The sequence below is a fragment of the Phocoena sinus genome, chromosome 9 (genome assembly GCF_008692025.1).
Source record: "Phocoena sinus isolate mPhoSin1 chromosome 9, mPhoSin1.pri, whole genome shotgun sequence".
Classification (NCBI taxonomy): domain Eukaryota; kingdom Metazoa; phylum Chordata; class Mammalia; order Artiodactyla; family Phocoenidae; genus Phocoena; species Phocoena sinus.
This window is the reverse complement of record NC_045771.1, coordinates 48,816,542-48,833,140: the sequence shown is the minus strand read 5'-3', so window position 1 is coordinate 48,833,140 and position 16,599 is coordinate 48,816,542. Positions and strand designations below refer to the sequence as shown.

Below are 16,599 nucleotides of genomic sequence, written 5' to 3'. Positions count from 1 at the left end.
TTGTTTTGTGTTTTTTTGGCAAGGAGATTCCACTTAGCGAGTGTGGTAAGACCTACTATACTGTTAATCTCAGAAACATACTTTCCCTTTCAAATTGTTCTCATGAGTAACCAAATAGTTTCCTTTGCCTCTCTCCTCTAACCCCTGTTGGATCATGTGACCCATCCCTGGCCTAACAGAATTTAGAGGGATTGGTAAAAAATGCTTTCATGAGCTGATGATTATGAAAATTGGGTAGTGTTTTTAAATTGATACTGCAAAGGTCTTGGCTGCTGATACCTTTAGATTATCTGGAGTTATATTCTTTCATTGTGAACAGGAATTAGTCTTCAGCATTGCATACATTAAGAGTAAAGTGCAAGAAGTATGTTAATTCATTTCTCTTTGATGCTCTTAACCAAAGCAAGGTACTCTTTATAGTGGAAACCAGATACTTGTACTCTTTATAATTTCAGTTATGGAATTTGATTTGTGTATATGCTATGAACAACAGCAGCCAAAGTCCCTGGAAGATTCAATATAGTTGGGTTAATTAATCAACAAATATATTTTTAGGCACACAGGAAGTAAATGACATAGTATTTTTTCATAAGCAAAAAATTGAATTGCTTAAGATGTTCTTGAATGTATTCCTTTAGTTTTCCAGAATCTGGTCTTTATATATGAATATGCCTGTAACGTAATGTTTCCCCAAAAGAACCAAATTCATTTGTAATTTTAAAGAGAACTAACTTAAAATCATCAAAGGAAAAGACTTTAGAGATCAGGTAGTGTTAGCCCTTAGAATTAATCTCTTTGGAAAACTAAAACAGCAACAACACCAAATTCAGAAAAGCTGTGTTCTGCGCCCACGTACTTGGCTAGTCATTTGGCAGAATTTGGGTCTCCTGACTTCTCATCTAGTGAGTCTTCCCTTCTCTTGGGTCGTATTTGGGTTAGAGATAAATAGTAATATTTTAAACTTTGAGTAACTTAGGTTATAGAGTTAGAAAGAATATTCTTGACATTTTCAAGCACTGTTTCAGGTACATTTGAAGAATACAGAAATAGAAAATACCAAGCTTGTGTCAGAGGTCCAGACTTTAAAGAATTTAGATGGGAACAAAGAAAACATGATTACTCATTTCAAAGAAGAGATTAGCAGACTGAAGTTCTGTTTGGCTGAAAAGGAGAATCTACAGAGGGCTTTCTTGCTTACAAGCTCAACTAAGGTAAGTACTTTTGCAATATGTATTTGAAGATTGTAAAATACTATCTCTATTAAACGTATACAGTATGGTTGTCTTTATTTTTAATCTTTCCTCCCCCAGCTTCTTTTTTGGAAAAAGTTCAAACTTATAGCAGAGTTGAAAGAACAGAAAAATGAATACATATATATCCTTAAATATTTTGCTATCTTTATCTCCCCCATTTATATGCCTTCTCCTCCTCACCCCAGCCATTTGAAAGTCAGTTGCAGGCATTATGACATTTCACCCTAAATACTTTTAGCATGTCTCTCTTATTAACAAGTACATTCTTCTGTATAACCGTAATATCATTATGACATCTAAGGAATTTTATATTGATATAATATTCATGTTCGTATATAGTTTTAGTCCACATTCAGATTGTCCCACGTGTATGTTTGCATAACCTTTAAAATTGCTTGATCCCCGGTAGTCAGAGATCACACATTAATGATTATTGTTGTGTTCTTGGTCTGCTCTAATCTAGAACAGTGTCCCTATACTGTTTGTCTTTTATAACATTGATATTTTTTAAGAATTCAGGCTTGTCTGAGAGAATATTCCATAATCTAGATTTGTCTGTTGTTTCATGACTAGATTCAGGTCGAAGATTTTTGGCAAGAAAAGGCGTAGATGATGTTTTGTATATTCTGGTGCAATCACATCAAAAGTCATGTAATATCAATTCCATTCTTGCTGATATTAGGTTTAATCATGTATTTAAAGTTATGTCTGGTTGTCTCTCCATATATTGGTGCCTTTCTCTCTTTGTGATTATTGAGTAGTCTGTGGGGTAATACTTTGAGATCATGTGAACATCCTACTCCCCAATACTCTTTGACCCAGTGTTTTTTATCCCTTGATGATCCTTTCCTGCATCAGTTATTGAATTAATGATTACAAAATGGTGATTTTAAAAATTCTGTCATTCCTTTTATGTTTATTAGTAGGTATTCTTTTATTATAATGAGGTGGTTCCCTGTTGCCCTCTCCCCTTTTTTTATATCACTATAGACTGATTCTTTTTTGTTCAGTATATTATACATCAGCGGTCCCCAACCTTTTTGGCACCAGGGACCGGTTTCGTGGAAGACAGTTTTTTTCTCAGGGGGGTGGGGGTGGGGGTGGGATGGTTTGGGCTGATTCAAGCACATTACATTTATTGTGCACTTTATTTCTATTGTTATTACACTGTAATATATAATGAAATAATTATACAACTCATCATAACACAGAATCAGTGGAAGCCCTGAGCTTGTTTTCCTGCAACTAGATGCTCCCATCTGGGGGTGACGGGAGACAGTGACACCCGAAGTGTGTTGCTTATGTGCAGTCTACTCTGTAAGATGCAGCTTCATTGTCACTTGCCACTCATTGATAGGGTTTTGCTATGAGTCTGCAAGCAGTTGATTTACTGTGGTGTCTGTGCAGTCAAGCCTCTCTGCTAATGATAATCTGTATTTGCAGCTGCTCCCCAGAGCTACCGTCAGCGCCTCAGCTCCACCTCAGATCACCAGGCATTAGATGCTCATAAGGAGCGCGCAACCTAGATCCCTCGCATGCACAGTTCACAGTAGGGTTCGCGCTCCTATGAGAATCTAATGCCTATGCTGATCTGACAGGAGGTGGAGCTCAGGTGGTAATGTGAGTGCTGGGGAGCGGCTGTAAATACAGATGAAGCTTCGCTTGCTTGCCTGCCGCTCACCTCCTGCTGTGTGGCCCGGTTCCTAACAGACCGTGGACTGCTAATGGTCTGTGGCCGGGAGTTGGGGACCCCTGTTATACATCGTCATTATTCTTTTTCATACTCAAATTGTCCTATATTTAGCTAGGGGGGACCCTTCTCAAACCTGCTCTTGTGTCTTTCTGATATGTCCCCCTAATGCCTTGAATGCTTCCTTGTTTTGTGGTAGAACTGTGTATTACAGTTTTAGTTTCGGCTCCAGATCTGCTGTTACCCATTTCTCCAAAGAGCCTGATTTTTTTCATTAGTGAAGGGTATTTTGAAGCCAAGCCACTGGATCCTTTTGCTACTTTGCACTTTCAATAGACAGACACTTTAAGTCTTAAATTTATATTGATATCTCCAGTTCAAATTCAGTATCTCCTAGGGTTCTTCCTTATCTTCCTCCATTACATATTTATGTATCTCTTCTCCCAGTGTGAGAACCCTTGTTTCCAAAACGTTGTATCTATTCATGTTTTCTAACCAGCTGTACATACCAGTAGTTTCAGAATTATTATATCAATGCCACTTCCAACAGTATGTCTACTGAATAAAATTAAGATCTTTTCCAGCTCTTTTATCTTAGAGTATTTCACTAAGGATGTACAGAGTACCATGTTCAAAGGTTACTTGAATTAATTTTTTTTAACATATTTATATATGAATTTGTAATACAGTTCCGTTTTTTTGTTTTCTCCTAACCTTTTCCTTTAATTTTATTTTTTGAATGTGTAAAATAGTTGTATCATTCACAGTCAAAATGAAACAAAAAAATTTACTCTTCCCTAAAAAACTCCTTTCTTACCTGTACCCATAGGTAAACATTTTCACTAGTTTCCAGTTTTTTCTTCTTATGTTTGTTTTTGCAAAAATAAGCTTGGTGTATGTGTGTGCATGCACACACCCTTCTCTATCCCCTTCTTTCTTAAAAGTGCCATGCTATTTATACTCCTCTTCACTTTGCTTTTTTTTCAGTGAACAGTGTAGACTGGAAATCATTCCCTAGCAGTTCATAGAGATCTTCCTAATTTTTAAAAAAATGGCTGTGTAATACTACATTGTTTAGATTTACCTTGATTTATTCATTAACTTTTATGGATGGAGTATTATGTGGTTTTTAGTAGTTTGTTAATAAATACACTCAGATATAGTTAATGTAACACTTAAAACATCAGATGTGCATGGTATTTAGAACTAATGATTAAGACCCAGGTTACTTTTCAGGGTATTGAATATAGCAGATGCAAACAGGAAGGTGAAAAGCATGTTTGATTGTTTATTTGTTATTTAATAAGATGCTACTTAAGCAAGACTTCTGTGAGGAAAGCACAGGTATAGAAATACCTGGAGAAGTTGATGCCTGGTTGTTAAAACTTTTTAAAAAATTATAAAAGCAATACAAAAATCATGGTTATAAAAAAATTTGAGTAGTATGTGAGGGTACAAGGTAAAAGTAACCAATATCATTTCCCAGATATATTATTATAGTAATTTTACTAGAAATCTGTGAATGTACATACAATATTTATATTTTAACAAAAATGAGAATATAGTGTTACAAAAACTTTAAAAAAAATTTATGGAACGTCTAGACATCTTGCAGTATGAGTTCACACACAGATCTTCCTCATTCATTGGAACAGCTTTGTAGGGAATTCCCTGGTGATGCAGTAGTTAAGACTCCACGCTTCCACTGCTGGGGGCCTGGGTTCGATCCCTGGAACTAAGATCCTGCAAGCCGCGAGGCCAAAAAAACCCCCAGCTTTGTAGTATCTCTCCTTTTATTTAACAGCTGTGTAGTATACAATTGTTTTTAGTTTTAGTGTACAACCCTTAGGTATTATAAGCATGATGGCAGTAAACATTCTTGTACAGATATCTAGGCACGTGTATAAATCTGTAGAATAACTTCCTCAAAGTGCAATTGCCAGGTTGAATGTTTACATTTTCAGTTATTTTCAAATTGCCTTTCAAAAAAATTAATGTATCAACAGGGTATGACATATACTGCTGCTAGTAATGGTTGCATAGGCTTTCATTGTGTGGAGGATATATCATAGTTTGTTTACAATAAATTCCCATTTAGACATTTGATTTTTAATAATTTTTCATAATCTTAATATTTTACTGGATCCCTGCAAAACTAACCCTGCAAAACTAAACCTATGTCCATACCCTTTAATCAGAAACTCATGAAAATTAAATTGATAGATCAAAAGCCATGTGCATTTTAAAGGTGTCAATGATTGTTTCAAAAATCTGATAAGAATGGTTACCACTTATAGATTATATGAGCCCACATGTTTGTAAATGTGCCAGTTTTCCTAAACCATCCAAATATTAGAGGATTACTTTTTTCAGTCTTTGTTAGCTTGAAAGAGGATGAATGGTATTTGTTTTACCTTCTTTATTTGAATATTTTAGTTGAATATTTTTTCTATGTATAATAGCCGTTTATTTTAAAAAAATTTCACGTTCATGCCTTTCTCCATATTTTTCCTTTTTTGGGTTTTTTTTTTTTCTTTTCTTTTGCGGTACGCAGGCCTCTCACTGTTGTGGCCTCTCCCGTTGCGGAGTACAGGCTCCGGATACGCAGGCTCAGTGGCCATGGCTCACAGGCCCAGCTGCTCCGCGGCATGTGGGATCCTCCCGGACCAGGGCACGAACCTGTGTCCCCTGCATTGGCAGGCGGACTCTCAACCACTGCGCCACCAGGGAAACCCTTTTTTTTCTTTTTTGGTTTAAAATTTTTCCATTTCTTATTGATTAGAAAATCTATTTATATCAGATTATTATACATTTTTTGAATATATTACAAATAATTTTCTTCTAGTTCTCTTTTTTGCTTTTTTCCCTTCTGATATATAGAAGCTGATAACATTTATATATTAGCTCTATTAGTGTTATACTTAGAAAGATTTTCTTCACCCCAGCATTACATAAATAATCATTTACATTTCCTTCTAAGTAGCTAACAGTTTAAAAACCGCGAATGGGTTGCACTTTTTGAGTTTACATTATTTCTAATACAGAGATAAAAATACGAATGTTAAATAAACTAGATTTATTGAGCTCATAATGTCTGTTTAATATTAAAGGAAATAATTTTATCATGGCAATTTTTATTTTATTTTTTATAAATTTATTTATTTGGCTTTGTTGGGTCTTTGTTGCTGTGCGTGGGCTTTCTCTAGTTGCAGCGAGCGAGTGCTACTCTTTGTTGCAGTGCGCGGGCTTCTCCTTGCCGTGGCTTCTCTTGTTGTGGAGCACGGGCTCCAGGCGCACAGGCTTCAGTAGTTGTGGCACACGGGCTTAGTTGCTCCGCAGCATGTGGGATCTTCCCAGACCAGGGCTCGAACCCGTGTCCCCTGCAGTGGCAGGCAGATTCTTAACCACTGCGCCACCAGGGAAGCCCTATCATGGCAATTTTAACTTTTTAAAGATACTTTTAGGTTTGGTAAGAGGTGCTAATTTAATGGTATATTAATATTATATTGGGTATGTTATAGGTTAGATCATAGGAAACATTTTTTTAACCAACATTTTTGGAGTTACAAAGAAGTTTTTGTAATTATTGCTTATCATAAAAAATGAGGGTCAGCAGTTGTAGCTGGAGAGATTCTGGGGGACAGAAGCTTCCATTCAGGTCTCTATTTAGCTAAGCATTGGTTATGTTGCCTGACTTTCTGTACTTCAGGTTTGTCACGTATAAAGTGATAGTAGTGATGCGTAGGGTTGTTATATGGGGGTCTCTAAAACAAAGTCACATCTTAAATTTTTTATAGACATACATACTTCATCTAAGTCATGAATAGAAAAGCAATATTTAATTTAAAATTTTAGATCTGTTGAAATAGGAATAAATACTGTTTCTGCTTCTGTTTTTTACATGAATGGTTTAATTACAAGTATATTTATCTGCCTTTCTTCAGGAAGATACAGTTTTTTTCAAGGAGCAACTTCGTAAAGCAGAGGAACAGGTTCAGGCAACTCGGCAGGAAGCTGTCTTTCTGGCTAAAGAACTTAGCGATGCTGTAAATGTGCGGGATAAGACGATGGCAGATCTGCACACTGCACGCTTGGAAAATGAGAGAGTGAAAAAGCAATTAGCTGATGCAGTGGCAGAGCTTAAACTAAGTGCTGTGAGAAAAGACCAGGTAAAGCGGGTTAATTTTGAATTTCCATTTTGGTCAAAAACTCACGATAAGCTTATGAAAGAGAATTGAGTTATGTTAAAATAATTGAGGTCAGATTCCTGGTCACAGAATTTTAAATTGCCATTCATTTTGTTTCAATCATTGTAACTTCTTGGGTTGAAATTAATGCAGGCTTTAAGAAAAACTTCTGTAAACAAATTCCTAATTGTTAGTAAAAATGCTCTATTATTGTTAATTAAACTTTCTGATATGAGGTATATATTGCTTTGTTTAGAATTTATTTACTAGCTGCATAAAATGGTACTATAGTTATTTAACAGGATATGCTTGCTTCTCAGGAGATAGAATATTCTTTTCAAGTGTTTTGTTTTTGTTTGTTTGTTTTTTAATGAACCTTAGTCCTAGGAATATAAAGCTGGATTTGTTAGGAGACCTAATGTGACTCTGTAGCCAAAACTCCAAAACAAATAAAAACTAAGAGCCAGAAAGAAAAAAGCGAAAAGAAAGTTGGATTTACTACTACATTATGAGATATGAGATTTTTATGTTTCTCTTAGAGGAAGAGTTTATTTCTCTCTTAGGAAAAGACTGATACACTGGAACATGAACTGAGAAGAGAAGTTGAAGATCTGAAACTTCGTCTTCAGATGGCAGCAGATCATTATAAAGAAAAATTCAAGGAATGCCAGAGGCTCCAAAAACAAATAAACAAACTTTCAGACCAATCAGTAAGTATAATTGAATTCATCAGAGTAAAATAATTCCTTTATCAATATTTTTGTTTACAAATCAAATTTATAATGTTATACCCTTTGAATATAATTTCTCTCTGCTTCATTTCATATTACTGGCCTAATATTGTAGTGATAATTTTTTTTTAATCTGGAATTTTTGTTTGTTGGAGAAATAAAATGTTCTGTTTTGTAACATTTAGGTCAATTGGTAAAGTGATGTGTGTAACTTTAGTGTTTGTTGGCCTTTAAGACAGCAGCAGCTTTGTGGACTTCTCAGGATTTATTTATATGATGTATGGTGGCTGAAGGAGGGAAATGTAACTCATTTAACCATTGATTGTTAACATTTTGAATAGGCTAATAACAATAGTGTCTTCACAAAGAAAATTGGGAGTCAGCAGAAAGTGAATGATGCCTCAATAAACACAGACCCAGCTACTACTGCCTCTGCGCTTGATGTAAAGCCACCACCTTCTACAGGTAAAAATCTTTTAGACTTCTTGTATAAAGTGTCCTGCCTTGAAAAGTATTTATACTCATTTATACTGCCTGTTCCATGTGTCAGAATTTTAGGGAGCTTTAAAAAAAATCCTTCTAAGTGAGGGATTGAGGCAAAGGGAAAGTAAAGGTCTAAAAGTAAGTCATGCATGTGGTGAATATACAAAATGTGAGTGTGAACTAGTATTTATCTTCGTGAGCATGGTTAATCAAATGAGCTGGTGTTTGTAAGTGCAAAAATGCTTATAGTATTTGATCTATAGGAAGAGAGCCAAGAATTGAATTTTTAATTAACATTCTAACACTGTGGAATTCTGAACCATTTATGGCACTTTAATTGTACAATTCTGTGGGGGAAAACTTAAAATCCCTTTAATTCTATTCATGTTTCTCTCTTTCTTGCCTTTTTCTGTTTTTGTTTTGTTTTGTTTTGGCTGCTTTGGATCATTAGGGTACTTGCCTCATTAGTGTACCTGTTGGTGAATAAGTTAAATATTTTATTAGTTTATTAACTTACAGAACAGATTAGAGAGACATAGTGAATACATGAACAACATGAAAATTTAAATTAACTCTAGGTTTTCAGTTGTCCTAATGTCTTTTTTCACCTTATGTTAAAGATTTGACAATAACAAAAATAAATACTAGAGCATGTAAAGTATATTTAATTGTGTAGTGTTTGGGGCAATTGGTGTTTTAGACTTTTTAAATGTATTATAAGTTTCCTATACTATTAAATATTTAGATTGAACTGCTGTAGAACAGGATCCTGCCTTCAATTTCTATATATCCTGTGTAGTACCAAGAAAGGTGTTATATTGACTTAATAAAGACTTACTGAATAGTAGCGAAGGACTAGAAAAATGATTTAATATGTATTCTCAAAGAGTATGGCTTTCCTATATATCCTATCTATTAAGTATATAGAGAACAATTTCTGTGCCATTTTAGAACTATTTTTAGCTAGTTAAAAAAATGATTTTTTAAATTATTGAATGAAAAAATTAAAATTAAAAATTCTCATCTAATGTTTATATTGTCCTCTATTTAGAGTATTAATAGATGTTTTAAAATAGATGTTTCTCTCCTTTAGTATTCCATTTATTATATTTCACAGTATACTGACCCTCAAGTTATTCTGACCAAGAAGATAATACAAGGATCAAAATAATTTTTAATAATCTTTTAATTTTCTTCCTTGTTATAGCTGAGATAGATTTTGACAATCTAACTAAGGGACAAGTCTCTGAAATGACCAAAGAAATTGCTGCAGAAAAGTATAATAAATGTAAACAACTCTTGCAGGTAAGCTAGCTCTCTTGTAAGATAAAGATTTATCAAATGTAATGGCTTAGCTTATCTTTATTGTTTTGATTGATGGGTATCCCAGGGTTTCTTTTTTATACCCATATGCTGATATTTAGTTTCACTTTTGAGATGATAAGTGGAGGTTGTTCTGTGTACCTGTTCATGTAGGCATGTGTGTAAAATCATGATCCTTGGGAATTCCTTGGTGGTCCACTGGTTAGGATTCGGCACTTTCACTGCCGTGGGCCTGGGTTCGATCCCTGGTTGGGGAACTAAGATCCCACAAGCTGCACAGCATGGGCCAAAAAAAAAAAAAAAAAACACGATCCTAAAACTATTGTTTTCTGTTACCCTGATGTCCTTCTCTTGATAATGGGCAAGTGATTAATTGAGGTTGCTGTTGGATATTGTCTGTCTTCTTCTTCTGATAAGGATACATGAAAAATGTTTGAACTGCATAAAAGGGAAGTATTCTTTTTTACACTTACTGTAATAATAGCAACGACTTTCACCACATCCTAAAGTGACTAGATTTGTAAAGTGGAAAAAAAGGAATGGTGCCCAAATGAGTGGTTGCCTTTATGGTATTATTTTGATTATATTAAACTACTATTCAAACATTTAAGTTTTGCAACTTCCTAGTAGTATTCACTCCTGGAGTATTTAAAGGACAAAGGGAAAATACTTCTTATTTGTACCTGATTTGGGGAAGAGAGGAAAAGATGTTTTGTGTATGTTTTTCATTCGTTCAATTAAATATTTTTTTGTGTGTTTGTTTCTCTGTTCATGTGGAGAGGAGAGGGATAATTTTTAGAGCCATATAAGGAAATTCATATATTTTATAGTAATTAACTTAAAATATTTTATGTTACTGTCTTGATAATATTAATGTAATCCTTTAATCAGACTTTGAACTGAACATTTTTGTTGCTTCAGAAGATCCTTCTGTAGAGGGTTGATTAGAACAGTTTTACCCTGAGGTCAAAGTAGTTGCTTATAAGGGACTAACCTATTTTTTAGTAAGTATGAAACAATTTTGGATGAATATTTTAAAAAATCTCATTATATAGTATTATTGAAAGGAAGATAGAGTATTCTTTCAAGCTAGAAACTTCCTCAAGGTAATTTTTTTTTTTTTACAACTGTGTTGTAGTACAATTGAAATTCAGTAAACTGCATATATCTAAGGTCTGCAGTTTGTTCAGTTTTGCTATATATATAGAGAGAGAGAGAGAGGGAGGGAGGGAGGGAGGGAGGGTGGGAGGGAGAGAAAGAGAGGTATATACTTGTGGAACTATCACAGTGTCAAGCTAATGAACATTTCCATTACTCCATTAGCTTTTTTGTACTCATTTACAACTCATCCCTCCCTCTCTCACCACTCCTGGGAAACCATTGGCTTGCTTTCTGCCACTATAGATTAGCCTATCTTTTGTCCCGTTTCTATAAATGGAATCATATGTTCTTCTTTTCCTGTCCCCTTTCAGCACAGTTGTGTTGAGATTTGTTTATGTTGTTGCTTGTTATTGGTAGTTTATTCCTTTTTTTGTTTGTTTGTTTTTTGATAAATTTTATTTATTTAGAAAAATTTTAACATCTTTATTGGAGTATAATTGCTTTACAATGTGTGTTAGTTTCTGCTTTATAACAAAGTGAATCAGTTATACATACACATATGTTCCCATATCTCTTCCCTCTTGCATATCCCTCCCTCCTTCCCTCCCTATCCCACACCTCTAGGTGGTCACAAAGCACCGAGCTGATCTCCCTGTGCTATGAGCTGATCTCCCTGTGCTATGAGCTGATCTCCCTGTGCTATGAGCTGATCTCCCTGTGCTATGCAGCTGCTTCCCACTAGCTATCTGTTTTACATTTGGTAGTGTATATATGTCCATGCCACTCTCTCACTTTGTCCCAGCTTACCCTTCCCCCTCCTCGTGTCCTCAAGTCCATTCTCTAGTAGGTCTGTGTCTTTATTCCCGTCTTGCCCCTAGGTTCTTCATGACCATTTTTTTTTTAGATCCCATATATATGTGTTAGCGTACGGTATTTGTTTTTCTCTTTCTGACTCACTTCGTATAGTTTATTCCTTTTTATTGTGAGTTCATCTTCTGCCATTTAAAAAATTGGGTTCATCTTATTATTGAGTTGTAAGTGTTCTTTATTCCAGATACAAGTCCTTTGTCAGATATGTGGGGTAAATATTTTCTCCCAGTCTGTGACTTGCCTTTTTATTTCCTTAATGGTGTCTTTAGAAAAAGTTTTAGTTTTGCTGAAGTACAGATTATCAATTTATTGTTTATGTGTTCTTTGTATGTTCTAAGAAAACATTTACTACTCCAACTTGTAATGATTTTCTCTTGTTTTCTAGAAGTTTTGTAGTCTTAGGTTCTTTTAGGCCTGTTAACCATTTTAAGTTTATTTTTGTGTATGGTGTGAGGTGTGGTATGTATAGTAAGGATATTTAATTGATCCAGCATTATTTGTTGAAAAGACTTTTCTCCATTGAATTGCTCAAAGCATATATTTTTTCTTTTTTTTTTTTTTTTTTAATTAAAAATTTTTTATTGGCCTTGTTGCATGGCTTGTGGGATCTTCGTTCCCTGACCAGGGATCAAACCTGTGCCCCCTGCAGTGGAAGCGTGGAGCCCCAACCACTGGACCGCTGGGGAAGTCCCTCGTCATGTTTTAAAACTCCATTCTTTTAACATTCTGGGTTGTAGAGAAGAGCAATGTATAAGAAATCCTTCTAGAGATTGTCTTTATCAGGAAATCCCAGAGTTTTAATTATTAATATATGGAAACAATAGCATTATAAATATGTGATTTTTATTATGTCCTTTGCAAAAGTAATGTGTGCTTATTGTGAAATCTTATGGTGTTACAGAAATGAAGAATAAAGGTGGTAAAAAGTACCATTTTGATCCTGATCCCCAGATAAAAGGGCTATTAATATTTTAGTTTATGGAATTCCTTGGCAGTCCAGTGGTTAGGACTTTGAGCTTTCACTGCCGAGGGCCCGGGTTCATTCCTTGGTCAGGGAACTAAGATCCCACTAGCTGTGTGATGTGGCCAAAAAAATAAATTTGGTTTATTTTTTCTACATATACTACATAGACATCATATAAAATTGTGTTAAACAACTTGTAAAGCAGAAATGGGATTATACTATATATTCTGTTTTTGCAACTTGATATTTTCAATTAATGTATTTTGCCATTTTTCCTTGTTAATTTTTAGATCACTTTGTTCTTTTTCAATAAATATATTCTGTTCCACTGTATGGATATAAAATGATTTGTCCAATCTTCCACTGACAGACATTTTGGTTATTTCAATTTTTATACCTTTACAACAGTGTTATAATAAGCATTCAGCACAAGTATGTTTGTATAGATATTAGCTGTGTATGGATTTAAAATCTTTTGGTAATTATACTAATTTCATTTAGGATGAGAAAACAAAATGCAATAAATATGCTGATGAACTTGCAAAAATGGAGCTGAAATGGAAAGAACAAGTAAAAATTGCTGAAAGTGTGAAACTAGAACTAGCTGAAGTAGAGGAGAATTACAAAGTAAGTTTACTATTCGTATAACTTGAGGCATAGTACCTGATACTTTTGAAAATGTGCTATCTATAATTTGCTCAATCTAATGTAAAGTTTCAACATGGGTAATTGGGATAGTATTTTCGTGTATAGATAAAAATGTACTATGTATTTAGTTATGTTGGATACAGTTCATTAACTATGAACTGAGAAAATAGATACCCATATGCATTGCCATTGTGGCTTTCATTTTGCAGATTCAGATGGCTATTGAAATTATATCTTTAAATCATGCTTAGTTTTTAAGATGAAAGTCATCATTTCATATTCCTTGTTCACTTAATTATGAATGTGTTTGTAAAATTATTCTAGGGCCTTGGTGGGTTTTTTTGGGAGTGTAATAAGATAGGATCAGTAATTTTAAAAATTTATGTGAAGGTTTTAAAATTTATCACCAAAATGTGTTACTTGTGATCCTAAATGAGATACTGCAGAGTAAGCAATACAGTCTTAATTAATGAAGATTATTTTTGCCAGTTTAACATTAGGCAACAAACAAGCCTGAATGCTAAATGATATTTGTAAAAATGTTGGAGAAAAAAATTAGTAGGCTGTCTAGCTAATTAATAAGTGGAAAGACATTTTCCCTCTAAGTAATAAAATGTAATCTTAAGTATTTTAAGGTATGTGCATGTGTGTATAATTGGCATTTTTTTGTGTGTGTGACTAAAGGCCTGGAAATTCTAAATGATTTAAATTTGCTCTGTCATAGCTAATTGTACCTATAATCTAATTTTAAAATATAACATTCTTAAAGACACCAAGAATTACTTTGTTTGGGTTGGTACAGGCTAAGGTAATTTAACTGCTTGATCCTTTTTTATCTTCATCTGCTGTCAGAATGAAATTTTGAAACTTATTTCATGAGGTTTTTGTTGTTCCTGGGATCACTGTGAATATTGTTTTTATTGCCTGGGAACTTCTGTTATTATTAAAAAGTATGAATACTGAATTTATATGAAACTTTATTTTTGCAGATTGATTGGGAAAAATAATTTAGTAAATATTTATTGAAGCCTATTAAATATAAAGCACTGTTAGCTATAATGTGGGTGATCATATAAGTAAGGCACAATGCTATGCTTAAGGAGTTTATAATCTAGTAAGGAGTGCTAGAAGTGTAATCATGATATTCAAAACCTTTTCACATTCACAACCTAGGTAATCATCTTTCAAACCCATGGGAAGCTAAATAATACTTTTATTTCATTAATGATAAAAATTAACATCGAGATTAAACAACATATTTAAGGTTGTACAACTGGTGACGGTGCTTGGCTTTTTGTTTAGTGCCTTTCCCCTTATTTTGTGCTGCTTAGACACAAATACCACGAGACAAGGCAAAATGTGATGAAGTTCTACATAAGCTATAAGTCTAAGTACTTTAGGGCTGTTTCCAATGGAATATTTAGGAGTTAGGTATTATGGAGAAACTAGACCTGTGAAAGACCAAACGGGAGGGGAGGATAAACAGAGCTGGGAAAAGAAAGAAACATCTTTCTAAACAGATGGAAAAGCATTACAGGTTTGGAGGTCAGAAGTAGAGAGCATAATCTGGGAGCTGTGACAGTCTTGAGTAATAGGACTTCAGTATCTGTGATGGAGTAGATAGATGTGAAAGATAGGTTGAAGCCAGATTTGGGGGGACTTAAACTGGAATGTGGGTGCTATTTGCTGTTAAGAATTTTCTAGGAGAAAAGGGACCCAACCAGAGTGGGTCTTTATGAAAATAATTTGGTAGCACTGAGAGGATTTACAGGTGGGAAGGGTTTTTGAAGGTAAGAAAATTAGGTACAAATATTCTTAGAATGAATTGATAAAGGCCATCTCCTTGGATACCTTCCCCAATCACCTACCATTGAATCTATCAAGGAAAGCCTTAGGGAAAAACCATTGAAGAATAGTTTTATTTGTATCCATAATGCTTATGCTGTAATAGGCAAATAATGGGTAGTTGTTGAATAAATGAAACACTTGGGGACTGAAAATGTTGAAGAGTAGAGGAAGAGGAGAAGGAGTGTTTAATATAGTTTCCTAGCTTCAATCACAGTGGGCTCTGAGATTAATAATATCAGTTAACAAAAGTATAAAAGTAGGTTTGGGACATTTTACCCTTACAGTGCAGAAGGACAACAGTGAAAACGTTTACCCATCAATTAAAAAGGCAGATTCGGATCTTGGGAAAGAGAGAGTGTGGCACATGAGTTAATATTTGTGGTTTATTCATATGAGCATGATTGTTGAAGGCATAGAAGAAAGGGAGTTTACAGAGAATGTAGAGAGAAGAAGCCAAAGAAGAAACTTTGGAGAATACCTATATTTGTAATGGTGAGGAAGCAGACTTTAAAAAAAGAGCATGAGAGGATGACAGTGTTGGTGCAGTTTCACATAAACCGGGGGAGAAGCTTTAAGAGTAAGGGAAGTTAGTCAATAATGACAGGTAATTCAGAGATATCAAAGAATAAGAACAAGGAAAATACATGGATATGGTAATAGGAATTGTTTTGATATAATGGTATAAACTAACTCTTGAAGGGTAAGGAGAGAGTAGATGATGAAAAATAATGATAATTTCTTTCTCTCTTCAGCTTCAGTTGGCAGAGAAGGACAAAAAGATAAATGGTCTAACTTCGTATTTGGAAAACCTCTCCAGGGAGAAGGTATTGAACAGTGTACTTAAAAAAAAGTTTCATATGACACTGAATGATAATACAACTTTATGAAGGGACACACATTTTACAGTTATGTAAGGGTGTTTTTTTTTTTAAAGTTAAATGACTAAAGAAAAGACAAACAGGTGTTAAGACTTAGGTGGAAAATGTTTTTAGTTAAATAATATTTAAAATTACTTTGTTAGGAGAAAAATGCTCAAGTGTTGAAACTTAGTTTGATTTTTGTTACATAGTTTGTATTTAACAAACAATTTTACAGTGTTCAAATTTAAAATTATAACTAATGTATTTATCTGGTTTTCTTTTGTAATAGGAAACATTTTAGAAGTTGTTTAGTGATTTGTAGCATAACCTAACATTCAGAGCATACATTTATAATATAAAATATGCTGTAGTGCAACATTTCTCACAGTGTGGTCTGTGATCCTTTGGGGATCCCCATCCCCTTTCAGAGGTCTACAAAGATAAAACGGTTTTCGTAATATTACAGTATTTGCTTTTTTCCCTATTCTGTTACCTTTGCACTGTTGGTATAAAAGCAGTGGTGGGAGAACTGGTGGTGTATTAATATTGAATCAAGGCAGTGGCACCAAACTGCACTAGTAGTTACTGTATTCATCCTAACCATGCGTTCACAGTTTAAAAAAAAAAAAACAGTTTCACTT

The 16,599-nt window shown here is 34.2% G+C and overlaps 1 protein-coding gene across 4 annotated transcripts in view; it reads left to right on the top strand.

Annotated features, from left to right (window-relative positions):
- TAX1BP1 (Tax1 binding protein 1) overlaps positions 1-16,599 on the top strand; it is an 88,976-nt gene that overhangs the window by 49,238 nt on the left and 23,139 nt on the right. For all 4 annotated transcript variants that reach the window (XM_032643923.1, XM_032643924.1, XM_032643922.1 and 1 more), the window contains 7 exons: positions 1,026-1,211; positions 6,888-7,112; positions 7,694-7,840; positions 8,203-8,326; positions 9,552-9,649; positions 13,104-13,229; positions 15,851-15,922. In XM_032643923.1, the coding sequence (XP_032499814.1) occupies positions 1,026-1,211; positions 6,888-7,112; positions 7,694-7,840; positions 8,203-8,326; positions 9,552-9,649; positions 13,104-13,229; positions 15,851-15,922 (978 nt within the window). The remainder of the gene's footprint in view (positions 1-1,025; positions 1,212-6,887; positions 7,113-7,693; positions 7,841-8,202; positions 8,327-9,551; positions 9,650-13,103; positions 13,230-15,850; positions 15,923-16,599) is intronic.